The following is a 20,876-nucleotide window of genomic DNA, read 5'->3' on the forward strand; positions in this document are numbered from 1 at the left end:
CCGGCAGAGCCTTCGCTCTAGTGCAAATCTAAGATTGTTTTTCCCATCTCCCCATTGGTGGAAGGATGGAGTGTGTAATGCGGTTTCGCGTGACCCACATGTACAGAGCGCACGCGCAAATTAGATTTTTTTTTATTTTATTTTGCAAGTGGTCAGGAGATCGATATGGAAGATCATTAAACACCAGAAGAAAAATAAAATAAAACAGATGCACATTTGGGAATGGGGAAGAAAATCAAAAATCATTGACACAAGAGAACAGAATTATCATACAATAAGTCATAGTTAGTGCTGTTAGTTTTATTTCTAACTTTATTGTTTGAGTCAGACTTACGAGAAAAAACTTACATTTTTAAAATTAATTTACTTAAATATATTTTTGACACAACAATTTTAATTTAAAAAGTCAAAATTCTAACTTACATTGTCATGATTATGACTTATTCATATAAAAGTCAAAATTGTGACTTGCTATCTCAGAACTCTGTCCTACAAAGAGGAATATTATTCTTACCATTTGTAACATCTGCCATTTGAAATGGGCTTCCATACACTCAATACTGACTCAATACTCAACATCTTTCAACATGTTGCTGCATTATTGTCATTGTGAAAAATACCTGCAGTCTCTTTCTATATGGATGCTGTTCTGATTAAGTTGTCTGGCTGACATTATGTATCAATAAGTGAGCAAAATAAGACTTAGAAAGCCAAAGTAAACTAGAAACTTTACAATCAATATCAACCAGAAAGTGCAAATAGTAGTACACTACAAACTTGACTGCTGATGTTATGACATGTACACTATGGAATGAAAGTAGCTTCGATCTATGTAGTGTCCAGTGTGGTCGATGTTTAACAGGGACTTTCCTGTTTTGTATCCCATATCTAATGGGATATTAGTTATGCTTCACCGTGATTTATAACTACAGGGTATGTTGGCTGAGCATGCATTGTCTTTCACAGCAACAGTTACCATTGAATAGATACAACAGGAACAAATATAATCACAAACAGAGCAGAATAACAAACAAACAGACACAGGCAGCCTTATTGGTGAAGTTTCAGAGGCCCTCAGACGCTTTAACCAGCCTCATATCAACTTCATTTAAGCACACTTTGGTCAGTGGGCTTGGCTGCTGAGTGTGTGTGTGTGTGTGTTAATACAGCCCTGCTCTACCTATGGGCAGTGTAAGTAACAGCAGCAAACACAGAAAAGTGATATAAACACTGTATTCTTTGTATGGCTCCTTTTAACTTTAATATTTAAGTAGTTTAAATACAAAGACAGTCATAAGCTAACATTCTATTATATTCTATTATAATATATTATATTATGCTATATGATATGATATGATATGATGTGATGTGATGTGGTGTGATGTTATGTTATGTTATGTTATGTTATGTTATATTATATTATATTATATTATATTATATTATATTATATTATATTATATTATATTATATTATATTATATTATATTATATTATATTATATTATATTATATTATATTATATTATATTATACTTAGTTACAACATCCAGTGGATAATAATACTAAAAACAATCACACTGTTTTCATTGACAGAATGACACATGGACTTACACTGCCGTCTGTGGCTGTTCCATGTTTGTTTACTTCAGTAATGTGATGCTTTTGAACACAAACAATGTTCATTTCCCATCTTTAACTAATTCATATATACTGAGCCTGCAGAGACAGACCCAGAGGAGCCCCCTGGTCTGCCACCCAGAGTTGGATCACCGGGCGCCTTAAGGCTCCACGTGCTTCTGTATCGGCTGCTGCGGTAAAACCAAGTTTACACAGTGAGTGCTGTTTATTTCTCCATACAGAAAGTTTGATGATTGAATCCCTGGAAGTTTGTATTCTGCAAATGGTCAAAATGCAACAGTCTTGTATGAGCTCAATCTAAAAGTCATGTCTCTAATTTAAAGTGCTAACTTTGTCCACAAGATGTCGCACTTGCACTTCCTCATATAAAATCCTCTCCCCTTCTTCGAAATGATTCTTGACTCTGTAACTGGATTGTTTTCAAAGGACTTGACAAGCTGATATTATTTTCTGAAAACTCCTGCTATCTTCTCCATGTGAGACACTAAAGCACCAGAGGACAAATCTGTCGTGTCAGAATATCGATACGCTTTAATAAATACAGACAGTGTAAATCTCCCAGACTGGTTTGGTGTGTGTTTTGGTGTGTGTGTGTGTGTGTGTGTGTGTGTGTGTGTGTGATGCGGAGGTGCTGCAGTTCCACATGATCTTTAGGACATTTAAATCTTGCACACAGCATAGCCACACACACCGCCTAAAATCCTGTACATCAAACATTGTGATGCGGATTTTATGTGTGAAATACTTTCCTCTTTTTTTTTTGTATAAATGTATATGTATCTATAATTGCCCTTCTGAGATCAAATAAGCAGGTGGATGTAAATAAATAAATTAACCCTAGTTTATTTATTACTTTATTATTTATTAACTTAAAATTTCATTTTCCCCGGAGCACTGGGTGTTTTGTATAACTGTTCCAGGTTCAGCAGAGGCCCTGTGTGTGTTTGTGTGTGTGTGTGTGTTTGTGTGTGTGTGTGTGTGTGTGTGTACGCAAATTTCCACTTGCAGGTTGGCCTTTTCATTGGTTGAAACCACAGTCAGATTCTCCTGCGAAATTATCTGATTGAAAATCAGGGAGGGGAGAAAAAGAAAGAGCAACAAGTGTGATGGCTTTACGCTGCTTTGCTTTTCTGACTTTTAGGAAAGGATTTCACGGCGCATTTTTCCTCCTCTTCATTTCCACGGAAGGAGGAAACTGTTGTTAGGTTGGACGGGACTCTGCTCAGTTAACGGTGAGTGTCTGCTGATTGTAAAACACATAATAAAGTGTCAACCAGCGAGAGAGAGACTTTTACCGACATGTCTGACTTTTCCTCTAATGATGGAACCACTTTAACTGTGAAAACATCCCCAGTGTGGTGAACACAGTCTGTGGGCCTGTCGGACAGTAGAGAGCAAATCAATTGAATTTAATGTAATCAATGAGTGAGTTTAATATATGGCTACAATTCTATTCTATTCTATTCTAATTAAATGATAGCAGATTACTGTTTAAGTCAAATCAAATGCAAAAGCGGCTCAAAGATGTTACATTTAAACGCCCGTGGTGACATTTTTTTTTTAAACATAATTTGGAGCTTGATCGATATTTTATTAGTTTGTTCCAAAAATATCTTTCAGGCCTAATTGTGTCGCTAACGAATTTCTTTTCTTGTGGGCGCAGGACCAACATGCCCCGGTCATTTCTGGTGAAGAACAAAAGGTACGCGTCCTCTAATTTTCACCGATCGTATGAAGACGAGCCGAAGGCCCCCATATGTCCAGGTGAGACTGGAAGGAAAGACCTCCTCATCCTCATCATCATCATCATCATCAGTTATATACGCCGTTATTTTAAAGCTGTGTTGGAAAGACTTGCATGAATTTGCAGGCAGATTTTTAAAAGGACATGTAAGAGTCACATATATAAGCTGGTAATGAACACCAGGCTTACTGTTGCTTAGGTGTTTTCTGGTAACATAAAACGTCCTCCAAGAGGAACTGCAGGATAATCTCTTGCCATCTTGCATCTTTTGCTTGACTGAATCACACTTTTTATTTGTTGTGGATTTGTTGAAGTCCCGGCAGAGGTTCAGAGCACAGACTCTCCAGACAGACCTCAGTCGGAGTCCCCTCCAGACAGCTGCTTGTTTGAGAAGGAGGAGGCAGAGCTCGAATGCTCCATCTCTGCTCGCCCAGAGCCGACCAGACCCCCTGTGGCTCCCACACAGCCATACTACCTAAATGGTGAGCTGCCAGTGCACTTTTCTCCATTTATTTCTTCTACCGTTATGCTTTTAATCAGACAGGACATGATTTCTTTGTGTCTGTGTGCCTTCAGAGCCACATATGGCAGGATTCCCTTCTTACTACAAGCCCACGTACGCCTGGGAGCCTGTGTCCTCCTCCTACGAGCTCCGTCAGATGAGTTTCAGCCCAACAGTGCTGCAACACGCCAGCAGTCTGTACGGCAGCCACATCAGCCGCAGTCCACAGCCTGAGCAGCCTCTGGACTGCAGCACGCACTACTCCCCCTCCTCCAACACCTACCACTGCATCACCTGCGACAAGGTGCGCACCATAATCTCATCAAGCAACTTCATCGAGGCAATATGTAAAACGTAAATGTGTCCGACTGTATCTGTTATCAGCTGGAAATGTAGCTGAATTTGTCAGCCACCTCCGTAAATGGACCAACTGTGCTTTAGGTGTTCTCAACGTCCCACGGACTGGAGGTCCACGTCAGGAGGTCGCACAGTGGAACAAGACCTTTTGGCTGCAACATCTGCAGGAAAACTTTTGGCCACGCCGTCAGTCTGGAGCAGCACATGAACGTCCACTCTCAGGTATACCAACGACTCCCAACACACAGCACAGAGCATTATAAGCTACTTGAATTTAACGGGATACTGAGTTAGTATTGCACTTTTTAGAACGTTTGATGACTTGCAAGCTACAGAAAAGAAGGTAAAAGTTAAAGAGACATTCAGACTTTTAATCTCCAGTATGGGTCAAGTTTCCACACTTCCCATGATGCAACTGCAGTCATCAGACTTTCCCCTGCTGCACACATCACACATTTTTCAATCTCAATGCGTCCAGTTTGTAACACACGATGTCGTCAGGGTTATTTTCTATCTGTTGAAGTGACTGTCACTGTTATTTAGAATTTCAATATAATTAGACTTTTACTCAGCGTAGGTTGTGGTTAGCTCCTCCTACACATTGATAGACTGTCGAGAAACAACCGTTGAAACGACCAGCTTGATAAAACAACCTAATGGAGCAGGTGTAGAGCGACAGCTTTCTGTTAGAAAAAGTCAAGATGGTTGAGAAACAATATCAGTGCATCACCAGAGAGATTTTAAATAACTTAAGACAGACGTTACGTTACGCACAGAACATAACTTATGTTGTGCATTACTTCAGTCTGCTTCATGTCTTTATAATGTACATATTTGAACGCAAACCATACTCTTGACCTAAATCTAACCAAGTAGTTTTGGTGCCTAAAGCTTTCATGTTAAATTACACATGTGACTGAACTTACCGGAAAATGATTTGCTTGTGGCTGGTATTCTATAGAAGGTGCTGAAGACGCTCATATATTATCTTATCACTGGAAATTCACCTCTTCTGTTCTTTCAGTATGTGGATCAGACAAGTTCAATCAAGAATAAGTTAGCCATAACTACAAAATGGTACAAGTTTATAAATTTATGGTAATTTCATAAAAATGTGAGTCAGTTTGTCTAAATCCCAGGATTAGGTTTTTTAGTTTGTCTGACCAAATAATTTCACCACAAGGTCAGTTTAATAGCTGTTGTGGAACTTTCAGTCATATTGCATGATCTTCCACAGCACAGTTTTTGTCAAGTTGAGATGAAAATGTGCATTTACACATTTCAAAATTCCATGTTTTTCTGAGCACTATAAGGACTTTGGTAGCTTAAAAGTTGAGATTTAAAACTTCAACTCAGACAAAAATGTAATTTTGAAGATCAACAATTCTGTGACACTAAACTCCATCTGCTGATGTAGATTGAAAGCACCCTAACAGGTACTAAATGAACCCTGTGCTGCGATTATTTTATCAAAGGCTGTTTCTTCTTCTCCGACCTCCTGCAGACGTGTTGATGATTGCGTAAAACTTTTTATACTTTTTGTGTCTTTCATCAGGAAAAAAGCTTCGAGTGCAAGATGTGTGGCAAAACATTCAAGCGCTCCTCCACTCTCTCCACACACCTGCTCATCCACTCGGACACGAGGCCTTACCCCTGCCAGTACTGCGGCAAGAGGTTCCACCAGAAGTCCGACATGAAGAAACACACTTACATTCACACCGGTAAGTCACAGTGCGCTTTACAACAGGTGGCCATATTTTCTTTTATCGTTTGAGCAGAGATACAACATGAAAATGTCCATGGCTCCTCCTAATCATCGGCTTACCCGATGCACCATGCAGGAACTGTTTCCAGGAGTAATATAACTACTGATAAATCAGAAAAAGAAACTTAAGCAAATATCCTGTGTATTTGCATATCTGGCTTTCCTGCTGGTTCTGTAAAAGGAAGTCTATGCTGTTGCCAATAAATGTTTGACAAATCTGAACAATAGCACGATTCTTCATCCATATGCAAATGTTATCTTTCTGGTAAAAACACTTGGAAGGGATGACAAACTGGTTTCTTGAGAAGCAGTGGAAAGGAAACTACAACTCTATTAAGCAAATCATTTGAAAATTATTTGATGATGTGGATTTGTCATCGTGTTTTGTGTGTGTGTGTTTTATTTTGTAGGGGAAAAACCCCACAAATGCCAAGTGTGTGGTAAAGCTTTCAGCCAAAGCTCCAACCTGATCACCCACAGCAGGAAACACACAGGCTTCAAACCATTTGGATGTGACATTTGTTCCAAAGGCTTCCAACGAAAGGTGGATCTCCGCCGGCACCACGAGAGCCAGCACGGCATGAAGTGAAGAGCATGGTCGCTGAAACTTTAAGAGTTGAAAGTGTTCATACAATCAATTTCTATTTAAACAATGAGCTGATATTAATGCAATTTCGATGTCTGTTAATTTCAGATGGCTTTTGCAGATGTAGTGCAAGGAAAAGGAAGCTGTGAATAATGAAGAAGAACTTGAGCAGTTGATTCAAATGTATTAGTTAATATATTGGAAGTTATCTTTGAAAGAAGTGTTTGCTTGTGGAGGAGCTCATGTCACATTGATTCAAACATTTTTTTTGGCATTTGAAAAACAAATGCCAAAAACATCAGGAACATTATTTTTTTGCTTTATATAATTTATTATAATACAAAGTGTGCTTGAGAAATGTATTGTATATTGGCTGGAGTCTGTGTGTGAGTTGATGAATGCTTTCAATTGAAATAAAGGTTGAACTGAGAAGGAAAATCTTTGGTTGTTCTGTTGGAATAAAGACATGCAAAGTGAAATAGAATATACACACCTGTGCACCTCAGGCTAAATACATGCACACTGTTTGTCTAAGACGACACTGTGAGCACACTTTTTCTCCCTGTTCGGGTCATTCTGTGTGTTTTTCTGAGTCACTTTCCTGTCTGAGCAGGATGTAGAATTATGTGACTGACTGTACCCTCAGCTGAAAATCTTTTGCAGGACCAGAGATCGTATGTAATGGAGTAATCCCGCATTCAAATAACACTCCTGGAACAACATGCAAATCCGAGACCAGAGAGCTATTCTTTCCTGAGAGTCAACTAGAAAGCCGATGAAGGAAAGTCATCGGTCCCGAAATGATGTAATTCCTTCTGTTTGTTGCTCTGCAGCTTCCTTGCTTTCCTTCCATATTATATGAGATGCAAAAACAACTCCATAATCTCAGTAAGAAATCAGTATTACACAAACTGTCAGTTAGACCATGATGAATTTTGGCCACACACCCTTGCATACATCCAATGGAGCTGCTCTGCCCCCACAGTGCATTGAGCCTCACGGGATACAGGGATTAATAAGAGGCTGTGGAAAAGGGATTGATTACTTAGTCAACTGTCACCACACCCAGTTAGCCTGTTGGATTTACTTCAACAAACAAATGACAGCTCTAACGAAGACTCACCTTCCTCAAACATGAAACCTGTTAGGACATTAAGCTGCTTGAGGCAAATCAGATCATAACCTGGGCCTTTTAAATCTGACTGGATGAAATGTACTCAGAATTAGTAAAAAAAAAAAAAGTTTTAAAGATTTAAATTAGACCAACTGCTGATGTAACATCATGTAACACATTTTTCTCACTTAATGGATCCAAAATGAGATTTGAAATTACTTAGAGGCAGAAATTAAAAAATGGGGTCATAATTTCACCAAAAGCGCCTAAATGGATTCATTTATGTTGGTAACTGCTGCAAAAATCAGTGTCTGTGCAGGGAAGAGAGGAGGCATGAATGCTTACTGTCTGGCAAACAAATCTGAGGTCTTCATGCAAAATATGTTGATATTACCAGGGCAACAGGGTCCGTTTTTATCCTCCACAACAGTTAGACCCGCCTCAGTAGCTGCTGCATCCTGGTAAGAGGACACAGAGCAAATCAAAATCCTGCACAGGTAACCAACAGAAAAGAGACAGAGAGAAAGGGGATCATCATGGGAGGGACTAAACAAACAGGACATGGGTCCTGAAAGGGGAGGGGTGGCGCTGCGGAGGTAGCCTGGGGAAAAACGGGAGAAAATGAAGAAAGCGTGTAAGTCCTCATGCAGGGGAAACATTCCATCGCTGGTGTACAGGTGTGAAAAGCTTTGTGTGTCGGAGAGACGAAGCAGCAGACAAGGGCTGTGCTGGTGGTGTTTATGTGGTTATTCAGCCCTTGTTCATTTGCATATGTGTTGCCTGAGGTGTTGTGGTATCCTTCAAGTTGCAAATTTATTTGACTTTCTGTCTAACTGTTCAGCTCTCACTGAGCTTCACCTCGGAACAGTTTCTGCCTACTGTTTACAGTGTGACAGTGACCAGTGAAGTAACAGTATGATCTGACACTAGAATCAGACCAAATGTGTTCCATCCAGCACCAACCAACAAATGACAAATTCAAGCCTCAAACATCAGTGCTGACTCTCTAAACCAACATACCCCAATCCCAATGCTCTCTGTCACACGAACACACACAAACACACACATACCTGGCAAAGAAATGGGGCACCGAGCTGGGATTTGTCTTGCAAATTGGCTCTATGCAAATGAACCCTGGCCAGTACTGTGCTGAAACGGAAGGATGGCTGAACACGCCCGAGGCATCGATGACACATTCATGGAAGGCAGAGCGGGAGATCCCCAAGAATGGCCACTCTCTCCCTGTTGGATCAGAAATGTTATGGGAGCCTTTATTAGTGTGCTGGCAGTGCAAAGCACAAGGTGCACTATAGCTATTCAACATACTTCTTCTTATTCTTGTTCTTCTGTATGGATTTTGCCACACTACTAGTCCCACACAGATGCCAGCACATACGCAAACAAGCGTGAATTCTTAATAGCTGCAAGTATGTACACTAATGCATCTACGTGTGCATGGATTCACACGCACACACACACACACACAACTTCACAAACACTTGACCTCAATGGCAAATTATAGGAGCCATTGTGGAGTAAAGCTTAGTTAAAAATGTAGAACAAAACAAACCTTTTGCCAACATTTGATTGCTAATTAGTAGTGTTGGGCTGCACAGCAAATGCATAACATTTTAAAGGGCACTTTTATTGTGTTGCACAATACTGTTAACTTTGCGCAAATGCATATAAATGTATATGAAGTAATTTAATCTTTTTGAGACAATTGTATTGTTGTGACGCAAAATCGGATGTGCTTGTTTGAATGCGAAATTCTCTCTATACAGTATATATATATTTGGCCAAAGAAAGTGAACAAAAACTACTCGATGCTAAGTGTAGTGATGTCTAAGAGTCTACGCCACGTGTTATGGAAGGGCGTGGCTAAAGTAAAGGGGAGGGGCAAACTATCATCAATGAAAATGTCTATGTGTGTGTGTGTTTCTACAAAGTGTGGCCATTTATGTGAATGTGTTTGAATGTTATGCACCATTTTGGAATAAACCACATGAACACACACCTTCACACACACACACACACACACATCCACTTGTCATCGGCAAATTTCAGCCTGCTGGTGCAAAAACTGTGGCCGCCAAACGGTGGGAAATTTTTGTGGACCCGTTACAAATGGGTTGACCACCGATAATAATGTGTCAGAAAGTAAGTGAACAGTTGGTCAACCAACAGATTGAACCATAAAGCTGGTGCCTGCAGCTAAAAGTACATCTATTGTGCAGCTTGTTGTGATCAGGGATCAGCCAACTGTTTTCATGCAATGAGTGTCAAATTGTGTAGCCTCGTGGTGTGTCACCTGAAACCTGAGTGGAGACGGCCCGTCAAGTCCTCCACAAAAGTTTTATAAAACTTATTCCATTTCCCATAATTTTCTTCAAAACAAAAGAAAACTTGTTCCTGTCACAGACATGTAGTTTTGGAAACAATTGGACTGTTCAAATTCCATGTTGGCTGTTTCAGCAATTTGGAATTCAAAATATTGTCTTTCATCATTTTCAGTGTTTATTACAACCTTTGAAACAAAAACCTGTCCTCTCTTTGCATAAAATCAGGGCAAACATCTAAAATTACAAGGGTTGGGACCAAGAATGGAAACTGCCCTTCATGAAGTTGAACGTTATACAAACATTACACAAAGAGAAAATATGAAATAACACATGTAGCCAATTGTAATTGTGTAAACAATGTGAAATTTGAGTCCAGGCTATGTCTGGATTTTTAAAACAAAAACTAAATTATCATCATTATTTTGTCAAATTCATTTTTTTGCATTTTATGTTACAGCAGCACAGAAAAGAGGCGAGGAAATGTGTGGCTATTTTTACTAGAATGACAAAATGTTTGTGTATTTCACAAATGATTGTAGTGTAATTTTATATAGAATATCGATTTGGAAACAAAATCCGGCATTTGATTAAATGTGATTGCAAAAAAAGATTAAGTGAAGAAATAAGTTGAGTGATGAGCATAAAGGCTTGAAGTCAATCAGCAGAAAGAGGTTTGAGAAGTTTTGCTGTTGAAAGTGATGTAGAACATAAACGTTCACAGGGAAGCTTTAGAAATGTCTTTGTAAAGTCATTGTTGAATGACATGCCAGTATTCCATCACTTTGTTTTCAAGACAGAAGGAATTATTCCAATAGATAAATAAACTGTCAGCAGATTTCCTCTGTGTGACTGGACGCAGGAAGATGCTGTATGATCACATCCGCTGCCGTAACGCAGTGTGGGGGTGTGATACTATTTGATTGCCAGTGACATTGTGTTGTGGTCCAGCATGTCCCATAGATAAGTGTGTTGATGAGGCATAGAAAAAGCTGTACAAGAGTTATGATGATCATTTCCTGTGGTTGCTTTTTCTGGGATTTAATTATCTACTTTACAAGTATGCAACATGGCCTGATGCTTTCAAGTTAAAGCCTCAACACTCTAATGCAGGAAACAGTAAAATAAAACAATTTGCCAACTTGTCTCACTTTTTTAAAATTGTGACGTTTAATGAGCTGTGAACTCTTTGACATCAAGCAAAGAGGGCCAGACAGCCCTTCTTACATTAATTCCACACAAAATGCGCTTTATTTTGTTGCAATAGATTAGTTTATCGACATATTTGTCTGATGTGTTCAGTTAGATATGTCAGCAGTTCATGGTCCACAGAGGATGAATTCTGAATAATGACCTTCCCATAAGCCTCAGCTGTACTCTGTGTTTTAACACGCTAAAGTAAGGTTGTGAACATGAGCTGCTAGACATCAGCATGTTTGCATTGTCACTCTGACAATGTTTGCACACTGACTTTAGCATTTAAATCTAAGCAATACTGTGCTGAAGTACAGCCACACAGCATGACTGGATTATTACTGGACAATTTTTCATTTTCAGGCCTCTAAAAATTATTCTCATCATTATTATTATCATCTTGGTCATAGAACACAAACCAACACTGAAGGTCACAAGTTAACATTGCTTTTGTTCAGGGTGACGTGCCAAAATGGTTGAGAACCACTGGTCCACTGTACTGTAGATGTTTTCAGCCTTTTGAGAATTGCATCGAATTAAAAATGTAATGCTTGTGTAGTATCATGACAGTGGTGTGCAGATTTTCACATCACAGCCACCGGTCGAATAAATTCCAAGAGCGCAGTTAAAACATCCACCGATAATAATGTGTCGTTTTGCCTACAGAAAGTGTGTGAGCTTCCTGGGTGTGGCCTAATGGCTACATCACACATCCAAATATGGCAAAAAAGCTTTTTTTAAGTGACAAGCAGTCAGCTGCAGGTCCAGAGGTCAGAGGTACAGAAGCTGAGGGAAGGGATGACAGGAGAGAGGACATGCTGAGTGAGAAGTCAGAGTGAGTGGGAGAAGGGGGGTGAAATCTGAGGGCACCAGGCTCTGTCAGAGTTAAGCCGGGTGGTGGAGACTTACTGATAACCTTATCATGGTTTCCCCACACTGTAACGGCTGCAACAGGGAGGAGTGGACAGGCCCTCCGCTCAGATAGCACAGAGAGCTGGAGGAATATCCGATGGACGAGGGCCCCCTAGAGAAAGAGAGGAAAGAAAGACAGAAAAAGAAAGATCGTCAAAATCCTTCCTTCACCACAACACACAACAGATTGTCAGTCAGAGCCTTGGGTACCATCTGCCCCCTCCTCCTGATGTCCCTCCCACCATGATATGGACTTCTCCCACAAAACCGATGAAAGGTGCTCAAAGTTTCCTGAGGTCCTCGAGTCTGTTCTTCAGGGTAAACCTGATTCTTTCAAAGGTGGAAGTTATCTCTCATTTACACTGTTAGCATATCCACACATCAATAAACACACTGTCAGAGAACGGTGTCTTATTTCCTTTAAACAAGCTACAAACCAACACATCCAGGACACACATGGATTATGTTCAGAGTTACATGTGTGCCAGTGCTCAAAACTGGCAACCCCACTGTGAGGGTAGGACTTTTGAGCCTCTTCATGTGGTCACCAGTCCCACTGGTTGCTGGTTAAGAGATCCTATACGCCTATCTTAAACAATAATGTCTATTTGTTGTCTGCGTGTATGCTTTATTTCTAGATGTATGAAATAAACAAGATGCAATGTGACTTAGACAACTCTGTAGTTGCTGGATGGCATCAAAAACAGCACTGCATTCTCGATCTGACCTCCACATAGGCAAGTTATTTTCCCACTCTCTACAGCTGCACATGAACGCACCATTCCAGCAGACTTTTCAGTCATTTTGCACTTCAAGTTGCATCATTTCACATTTAACACGAGAAAATTCTAAAAATGATCTCACCAAAATGTCATACTGTTTGTTAAATAATAACAAGATCAAATAAAATGTAATGACATTCGAATCCTCCAACTCAAAGGGAGATTCAGAAAAAGCGTATATGGGATGGCTGTAGGCCCACATTGTCAAAAATCCTGTGTTAAGCCTTGTACTCCCTTAAAGGCATGAGAAAAGAGGACTAACTAGAATCAAAGTAAACACGGTGTCACATCAGACTACAATTGCCTTTACAGCATCTTAAATAACTTGGTAAACATACACTGTTTCTTCAGAGTCTTCTTTCTTCTCTGAGGGGATGACAGTCTGTTGACAGTTTCTGGGAGGGACAGCACACAAATCCTCTTTGCTGAGGTCCCTCTGACAACAGTAGCTGTCTCCTTCTGACAATTCAAAGGAAACGTTTAGTTAAGATGTTAAGATGCTGAATCATCAGTGTAAATCTAATAATTCATAGACAGATCATTCACATGGACTGAAGAGGATGCATGTCGTAGTGTTTTAACTTCTTTGGAGGAGACGTCCATCATTCCCACACAGCCAGAGAATTTCCCTCCTCAAGTGCATTTTATTTGGATTTCAACGCCATCATGTGGCCAAATGTGTTTATTGACACGCATTGTGGACAGCTCCATTATTTCTAAATATCATATAAAAGAAGAACCTATGATGGAAGGGCCAGGGGAGATGATGAAGCATGATGAGGTGTCATTTCCACAGTATAAAACAGCATGTAAATGATGTAATACTGAAGAAGTGTATAGTGAAAAGCTTTGGAAGATTATTGAAAGACTTTTAAATCTAATAAAAATCTAGAGGAGGATTGTACCTGTCCAGAGTTAAAACTCTGTATTAAAATAAATATCTCATGCATTTCTGAGCATTTTCTGTTTCTTCAGATTTTATATTTACAGGTAGGATAAAGCCAGAAAAATCGCAGAAATGGCTCATTTATTCTATTTTGATATTCTACTTAAGTGATGTTGACAACTTCAGTGTGTTTAGTTTATCTATTATTTTTACTTGACGGATTAAACGGCTCGTTGAGATAGAAAGAAGTGAAATAGAAGAGTCTGGCTAAATATATGCCTGCGGAACTACATGTGTGTGTGGTAGCGTTTCCGCCCGGCGTTATTTTGCACTCGGACTTACACGCATGGCTGCTGAAACTGGAGGAGTGTATTATACGGTTTTACTTACTTACAGTTGGTGGTTTAACTGCAGCCTGTTGGCTTAAGTAGCACATTAAAAAGAGGCGTCATGGCGGATTCAAAGGCGCTGAAGATGGATTTTACTCTGAAGGAACTGACTCTTTCCTGTCCGGCTGAGGACGCCGATGTTCCCGGCGGCTCGTCCTCTGTGGAGCTGCGGGACAACAAACTGGTGTGTGTGGAGTATCCGGCGATGGTCACCAGTGTGGACAAGATGCTGGAGACTCTCGGGGGTCAACAAGGAGTGTCCAAAGTAAGGCGACTGTAACTGGGACCGACTGTCGGCTACCAGGCCCGGGCTCCACTGTGGGAGCCTTAAGTCAGCCACACGTCACTCAGTAGTAGTTTTGTCCCATAAACTGTGCAACAAATGAGACTGTATGTTTGTCATATTTTCATTATCTCTATTTACTTTTTGCAGTAGGTAATATAATTCCCACCAACAGCTTCAAACAGTTATTTTAAATGCTACATTTCAGGGTTTTTGATAGTTTGTCCATCCAGACTACAGTCCACATCACAGCATCTTCACTTTGTCATCACTGCACACCTTGTGTCACTGGCACTATACCATACTGTGTTCCTGTATTGTAACTTCTGTACCATTTTATGTCTCATGTCTTAGATTCTGACTTTTACTGGCGTTTTTCTTGTTATACATGATGTGTGATCGATGTTAGACAGAGCCTGCAAACTAAACATTGTGCTGCCAGGGACTGCAGATTGATTTGCTCCGGCTGTTGAGCACATCAGACTTTTTGGGGCGATCAGTGACGTTCAATATCTGTTAAGATGGGCCCTGCTTTATTGCCTGATCTTGAGGCTGTGAGTTAAAATGGGCCCTGCATGGTTTGTAACACATTACACAGTCTGGCACTAGAGATATTGTGTATATAATGATAGTTTGATTTTAATTAAGGTGAAATGAATAAAGTCAAAAGGCTGTCAAGTGGCCGTTTTGTGAGTAGATAACTGTCTGCATGCATTAATCTGATATCTTCCTAAATCTCCTCTTGAACCCATAGACCTTCGCACATCCCAACAGACGTCTTGAGCTGCGTTACCGACCTCAGGACCCTTTTTGTCACTCTGTGTGTGGAAACCGCTTCCCGTCGAGCAACCTCCTCCTTAGAGTGCGGCGGCGGGTGCGAAAAAAGGACCCCAAGGACACTGAGATCCACATGGACATAGTTGGGGTCATAGGAACAACTTATAAATTCCAAGGTAAGATTAAAAGTTTTCAAGCCTTTCAAAACAACAGAAGATTTTTTGTCTTTTATGCACTCTCGATCATAGAGGATTTAAAAAATAACTGAGTTTGATTGTATGTTGTTTTTTGTAGGGATGGCAGACTTTCAGTGCCTTGCTGTGCATTCAGAAGGTGGAAAAGACACGTCTTTGTACAACAAAATCATCCTCCGCAAAATAGAGAATCAAGAGTTCTTTGAACAACCCATGCCTTATTTTCTTCCCCCGGCCATCTTCTCACGCCTCGACTGTCCTGTGGATTATTTCTATCGTCCTGACATCCATCAAACGTCAGTGTGACGGCTAAAAATATAATTTAGCTAGTCAACCATACAACTTCTGCTAGTTCCTTTTGTCAAGTGCAGAATAACAAAACTATTGGAAACATATCTCTAATTTCACTGTGCTTATGCAGTTTATTAACAATATATTCTAAATGTTTGTCCGCCTTTCTGTTTATAGCCAGCTGCCTATCAATAAGAAGAACTTTATTGGTTTGAATCGTGCTCGTCGGCCCCACAACGCCATTTTCGTCAGCTTTGCTGATCCCACTGTGCCCTCCGAGTGCCTCGAGGCAGCCAAGGCCAACTGGGTACGGGTCTGCCTGAAGGAGCATGACAAGCAGGTTGAAGAACAGTTGAAGAAGGTAAGTGTGCTGCTGTAATCGGTTACTGAAAGCATCTTCTGTGTTTCTCATGACCTTGGTCTCCTGGAAACTGTGAGGGTAATATTTTACTGCCTAAACAAAACAGCAGGTAGATAGATAAATTGATAAAGAAGGCAGCCCTAATATTTTTCCTCCCCCTTTCACTTGGTGTCCACAGTAATTTACTTTTGTTTTTAACATTCAATGACGGGAATTAGTGTGGTTTACAGGTATCCTGTTGAGTTTTCTTGTACACACACTTTCTGTGTACTTTCAGTGTTATTTGCCGAGATGCATTCTGTATCTCTGCCAAACAATATGTTGAATTTATTTCCTTCCTTAGAAACCATTTTCAAAGCTGATTACTTTAGAAAATGTTGAAACTTGCATTGTCAGTATGATTTGCTTTTTCCGGTCTTTTATCTTATCTCAAGCCAAACTTTTTGTGCCTAGATGTTTGAGAGCCGGCCCATCTGGTCGCGGAATGCAGTCAAGGCCAACATCGACATCCACCCTGATAAACTGAAACTGCTGCTGCCCGTCTTTGCCTATTACATGGTGAGCTGAGGGGACATGTGTTACCTCACACGGTGCACTTCAGGGGTAAAAATAAATGCTGTTTGGTGCATTTTCCCTGATGTCATTCAGATGTATTTTAAAACTAAAATGGAAAATTGAACACTAAGTGCTGAGTGAGGTGTCACTTTCTTATAACATTGCATGTTTTTTGCGACGCACCTTTCAGTATAATGAAATCCAACACAACAGCCCCATCAGCTACGGAGTCCAAAATGAGAAAAAAACTACTTGTTCAAAGTCTTAGAAAATGGAACACTATAAGCTTTAAAAAGCTTTTAAGTGTTCATGCTATTGTGGGCTCTCTTTATAGATTTGTACGATGACTCGTGCCTCCTGTTCTCCGCTTTCACCAAAATAATGAAGTCTGATGTAAATCACAGAAGAAATCTAATAAAATTAAAAAGGAGAATCAAAATGTTTTCTTGCCGAAATGTAAATTGAGCATCAGATGTGCTTTAGGTGACGGGACCATGGAGAAGTTTATGGGTGCGGCTGGGCTATGACCCCCGAAAGAGCTTAGAGTCCAAGAAATACCAGCTACTGGACTTCAGGATTCGCTGTAGCACCAAGCACGGTAAGAACCTGAGGCAGCACAGGACAACAGTCACTGTGTATTTCCAAAAAGGTGACACTGACTGTTGGTTCCTCTTCCTTTCCACTTTTAGGATATTCACTGTCTGACATGCCAGTAAAAGCTAAGAGGAGTGCCCTTAACTACAGTCTGCCTATCACATTCAACAAAGCAGGTGAGTTGGTGAATTTGTTTATATGTTTGTATTTTTTTGACACAAAACAAGCAGTCAAATGCAGCCATCATTCATTTTATTATTCACCCCTGTGTTTTTCCTACTGTGGCATGTCAAAAGAGAGACTTAGCCAAAAGAGCAGCAGCAAGAGAAAAAAGCAAACACTAGTAATAAGTAATAAGTCTCCACCGTCCACCTGCTGTTGCCAAAATGCTGTATTTTTTTTCCAGGTCCCCAGCCAGCTAGTGTGATGGAACTTCCAGCTCAGGAGGGTCCAAGCACCAGTCGGGATCCAGTCCCAATCTCATACCAGCTGAAGGTTGGTATCACCCAGTCATGCGAAAACATTGGTGCCAACATGCTAGTTTCATACGCTTCTTACTTAATGTAGCCCTGGAAAACTTTAATTAGACAATATTTGTATGATATCTGATCTGTTTCGTCTCCACAGGAGTCGTCCTACATTTTCAGAGACGGCATGCTGCCTCCTCACAGACAGATGTTTTACCAGCTCTGTGATTTGGATGTGGAAAGGTACATTACAGTGCTCGTCTTAAGTACTTCAGGGGAATCAAACTGATATCAGGGTGTCTACAAGAGATGGAAAAGTCCATGTCCAAAGGTCCAAAAGATCCTTCCATTTAAGTCATATTAAGCTCTGTGTGTGTGTGTGTGTGTGTGTGTGTGTGTGTCTAGTATCAAACAGGTGGTTGAGCAGAACGTCGGTAATGAGCAGACGTGTGATGAGCGGGACGGCTGGTGTGTTGTCGGCACCACAGACAAGCTGAGGGACATGATCTCGGCCATGATCAAGAAGGTCATCAGAGCCCAGAAACCAAGTAAGGAAAATATCTGTGACAGAGAATGGCTGTCGTGCCCTCGCTGATAACGCACTCTTACGGTAGACCCCTTGGTCTGGTGTTGAATCCTGCCCCGTTCTGGGTTAGTTTCTGTCCTGCTGGCTTTCTTTGACCTGTGTAAATCCTCATATGTGGTTTCTTTCATTAGCTAAGTGGCTCCCAACCTTTTAGCCCTGTGTCCCCCACAAATGAGGCAGTGAGTACTTATGACCTCTCATCATGCCTTAGTGTAGATAAACATCTCAACCATGTTGGCAGCATGGCCGTACTGGATGGATTGGCACCAAAGTTTGTACAGGTGTTCGTGGTTCCCAGATAATAACATGACTTTGGTGATCCTCTAACTTGTTTGCCTAGTGCCACCATGAAGTCAACATTTGTGGTTTTCTCTATAGGATGAATTTCCATAAAAATGGGTCACTCCCTCACAATGAATTGTTATAACTTTGCTGACTTCTTAACTTTTCACGTAGCACCATCATCAGGTCATTTTTTTAAAGTTGTCCAGTACTTTGGTTTATGACCTGCAAAACTTAATGACATTCACACCATCTCTGTAAAACCGTACAGCCTGATGTGGTTAATGGCACAGGACAGATAACAAAGGCGGCAGGACTTTGGCCCCTGTAACATCTAAACACTGTCCTGAAAAGTGTGCTGACCAGTGCACCTTTTAACTCATGTAGTTTCTCTCCTCCAGCATTGCCACAAATCCCAAAGAGACGCAGACGCCTAGGTCTGAGTTTAAGAGATGAAGAAGCTGAGGAGGAGGTGCAGGATGACGAGAACAAGGATGATGACGAGGAAGATGAGGACGATGAGTTTCAGCCATCGGAGGGAAGTGAAAATGAGATGGAGACAGAAATGCTGGATTACATGTAACAAAGGACAGCAATTTTTATGACCTTAATCTTGACTGTCAATATTTTCCATTATTAATTTCTGTAATAGGTGATATGTTTTGAATTACTATTTTTTACTTTTGAGTGAAATGTAAATAAAAATGAAAGCATTTTTGTCATTTGCATATGAACTGCATCATCTTAATAATTAAGTTTTTGGTTAATATAGTATGTCAAAAATTTGTCAGGGACATCAGTCAGGTATGCAGTGAAGGTATGCTTCAGATCTCCAAAACAACATCTAAAAGCAGAAAAGTAACATTGCCACATGAAATGGCATGTGGCATGTTTGAGATACTATCTGGATGTGTGTGTGTGTATATACAGTGGGGCAAAAAAGTATTTAGTCAGCCACCAATTCATAGGTATACCTCAACTATGAGAGACAAAATGAGAAAAAAGAAAATCACATTGTCTGATTTTTAAAGAATTTATTTGCAAATTATGGTGGAAAATAAGTTTTTGGTCAATAACAAAAGTTCATCTCAATACTTTGTTATATACCCTTTGTTGGCAATGACAGAGGTCAAACGTTTTCTGTAAGTCTTCACAAAGTTTTCACACACTGTTGCTGGTATTTTGGCCCATTCCTCCATGCAGATCTCCTCTAGAGCAGTGATGTTTTGAGGCTGTCGCTGGGCAACACAGACTTTCAACTCCCTCCAAAGATTTTCTATGGGGTTGAGATCTGGAGACTGGCTAGGCCACTCAAGGACCTTGAAATGCTTCTTACGAAGCCACTCCTTCGTTGCCCGGGTGGTGTGTTTGGGATCATTGTCATGCTGAAAGACCCAGCCACGTTTCATCTTCAATGCCCTTGCTGATGGAAGGAGGTTTTCACTCAAAATCTCACGATACATGGCCCCATTCATTCTTTCCTTTACACAGATCAGTCGTCCTGGTCCCTTTGCAGAAAAACAGCCCCAAAGCATGATGTTTCCACCCCCATGCTTCACAGTAGGTATGATGTTCTTTGGATGCAACTCAGCATTCTTTCTCCTCCAAACACAACAAGTTGAGTTTTTACCAAAAAGTTCTATTTTGGTTTCATCTGACCATATGACATTCTCTCAATCCTCCTCTGGATCATCCAAATGCTCTCTAGCAAACTTCAGACGGGCCTGGACATGTACTGGCTTAAGCAGGGGGATACGTCTGGCACTGCAGGATTTGAGTCCCTGGCAGCGTAGTGTGTTACTGATGGTAGCCTTTGTTACTTTGGTCCCAGCTCTCTGCAGGTCATTCACTAGGTCCCCCCGTGTGGTTCTGGGATTTTTGCTCACCGTTCTTGTGATCATTTTGACCCCACGGGGTGAGATCTTGCGTGGAGCCCCAGATCGAGGGAGATTATCAGTGGTCTTGTATGTCTTCCATTTTCTAATAATTGCTCCCACAGTTGATTTCTTCACACCAAGCTGCTTACCTATTGCAGATTCAGTCTTCCCAGCCTGGTGCAGGTCTACAATTTTGTTTCTGGTGTCCTTTGACAGCTCTTTGGTCTTGGCCATAGTGGAGTTTGGAGTGTGACTGTTTGAGGTCGTGGACAGGTGTCTTTTATACTGATAACCAGTTCAAACAGGTGCCATTAATACAGGTAACGAGTGGAGGACAGAGGAGCCTCTTAAAGAAGAACTTACAGGTCTGTGAGAGCCAGAAATCTTGCTTGTAGGTGACCAAA

At 40.7% G+C, this 20,876-nt stretch overlaps 2 protein-coding genes across 3 annotated transcripts; both read left to right on the forward strand.

Moving 5' to 3' along the window:
• Positions 1–2,731: 2,731 nt before the first annotated feature.
• On the forward strand, positions 2,732–7,004 carry gfi1b (growth factor independent 1B transcription repressor). 2 transcript variants are annotated; one of them, XM_070850626.1, is made up of 8 exons: positions 2,732–2,867; positions 3,299–3,399; positions 3,694–3,861; positions 3,956–4,185; positions 4,323–4,460; positions 5,794–5,959; positions 6,414–6,600; positions 6,698–7,004. In XM_070850626.1, the coding sequence occupies exons 2-7, from the start codon at positions 3,306–3,308 to the stop codon at positions 6,590–6,592; spliced, it is 975 nt and encodes a 324-aa protein (XP_070706727.1). In that variant the 5' UTR covers positions 2,732–2,867; positions 3,299–3,305; the 3' UTR covers positions 6,593–6,600; positions 6,698–7,004. The 2 variants fall into 2 exon arrangements, with proteins under 2 accessions (XP_070706727.1, XP_070706726.1); XM_070850625.1 differs by having other exon boundaries at positions 6,414–7,004.
• Positions 7,005–14,174: 7,170 nt separating this feature from the next.
• Positions 14,175–19,299, forward strand: gtf3c5 (general transcription factor IIIC, polypeptide 5). The gene is made up of 11 exons (XM_070849974.1): positions 14,175–14,470; positions 15,243–15,441; positions 15,560–15,755; positions 15,928–16,111; positions 16,565–16,669; positions 17,150–17,264; positions 17,356–17,436; positions 17,667–17,755; positions 17,888–17,970; positions 18,133–18,275; positions 18,997–19,299. The coding sequence occupies exons 1-11, from the start codon at positions 14,267–14,269 to the stop codon at positions 19,176–19,178; spliced, it is 1,581 nt and encodes a 526-aa protein (XP_070706075.1). The 5' UTR covers positions 14,175–14,266; the 3' UTR covers positions 19,179–19,299.
• The last annotated feature ends 1,577 nt before the right edge of the window (positions 19,300–20,876 follow it).

The sequence above is a fragment of the Pempheris klunzingeri genome, chromosome 19, assembly GCF_042242105.1.
Source record: "Pempheris klunzingeri isolate RE-2024b chromosome 19, fPemKlu1.hap1, whole genome shotgun sequence".
In the NCBI taxonomy this organism is placed as follows: Eukaryota; Metazoa; Chordata; class Actinopteri; order Acropomatiformes; family Pempheridae; genus Pempheris; species Pempheris klunzingeri.

What these genes read in the sequence shown, in the direction of transcription:
- gfi1b (XM_070850625.1), top strand. Translation starts at nt 3,306, where the DNA reads ATGCCCCGGTCATTTCTGGTGAAGAACAAAAGGTACGCGTCCTCTAAT. An exon ending in GAAGGCCCCCATATGTCCAG is followed by an intron (nt 3,400 to 3,693) that starts GTGAGACTGGAA and finishes GATTTGTTGAAG; the next exon opens with TCCCGGCAGAGGTTCAGAGC. An exon ending in ACACACTTACATTCACACCG is followed by an intron (nt 5,960 to 6,413) that starts GTAAGTCACAGT and finishes TTTATTTTGTAG; the next exon opens with GGGAAAAACCCCACAAATGC.
- gtf3c5 (XM_070849974.1), top strand. Translation starts at nt 14,267, where the DNA reads ATGGCGGATTCAAAGGCGCTGAAGATGGATTTTACTCTGAAGGAACTG. An exon ending in TATCACATTCAACAAAGCAG is followed by an intron (nt 17,437 to 17,666) that starts GTGAGTTGGTGA and finishes TTTTTTTTCCAG; the next exon opens with GTCCCCAGCCAGCTAGTGTG. An exon ending in CATCAGAGCCCAGAAACCAA is followed by an intron (nt 18,276 to 18,996) that starts GTAAGGAAAATA and finishes TCTCTCCTCCAG; the next exon opens with CATTGCCACAAATCCCAAAG.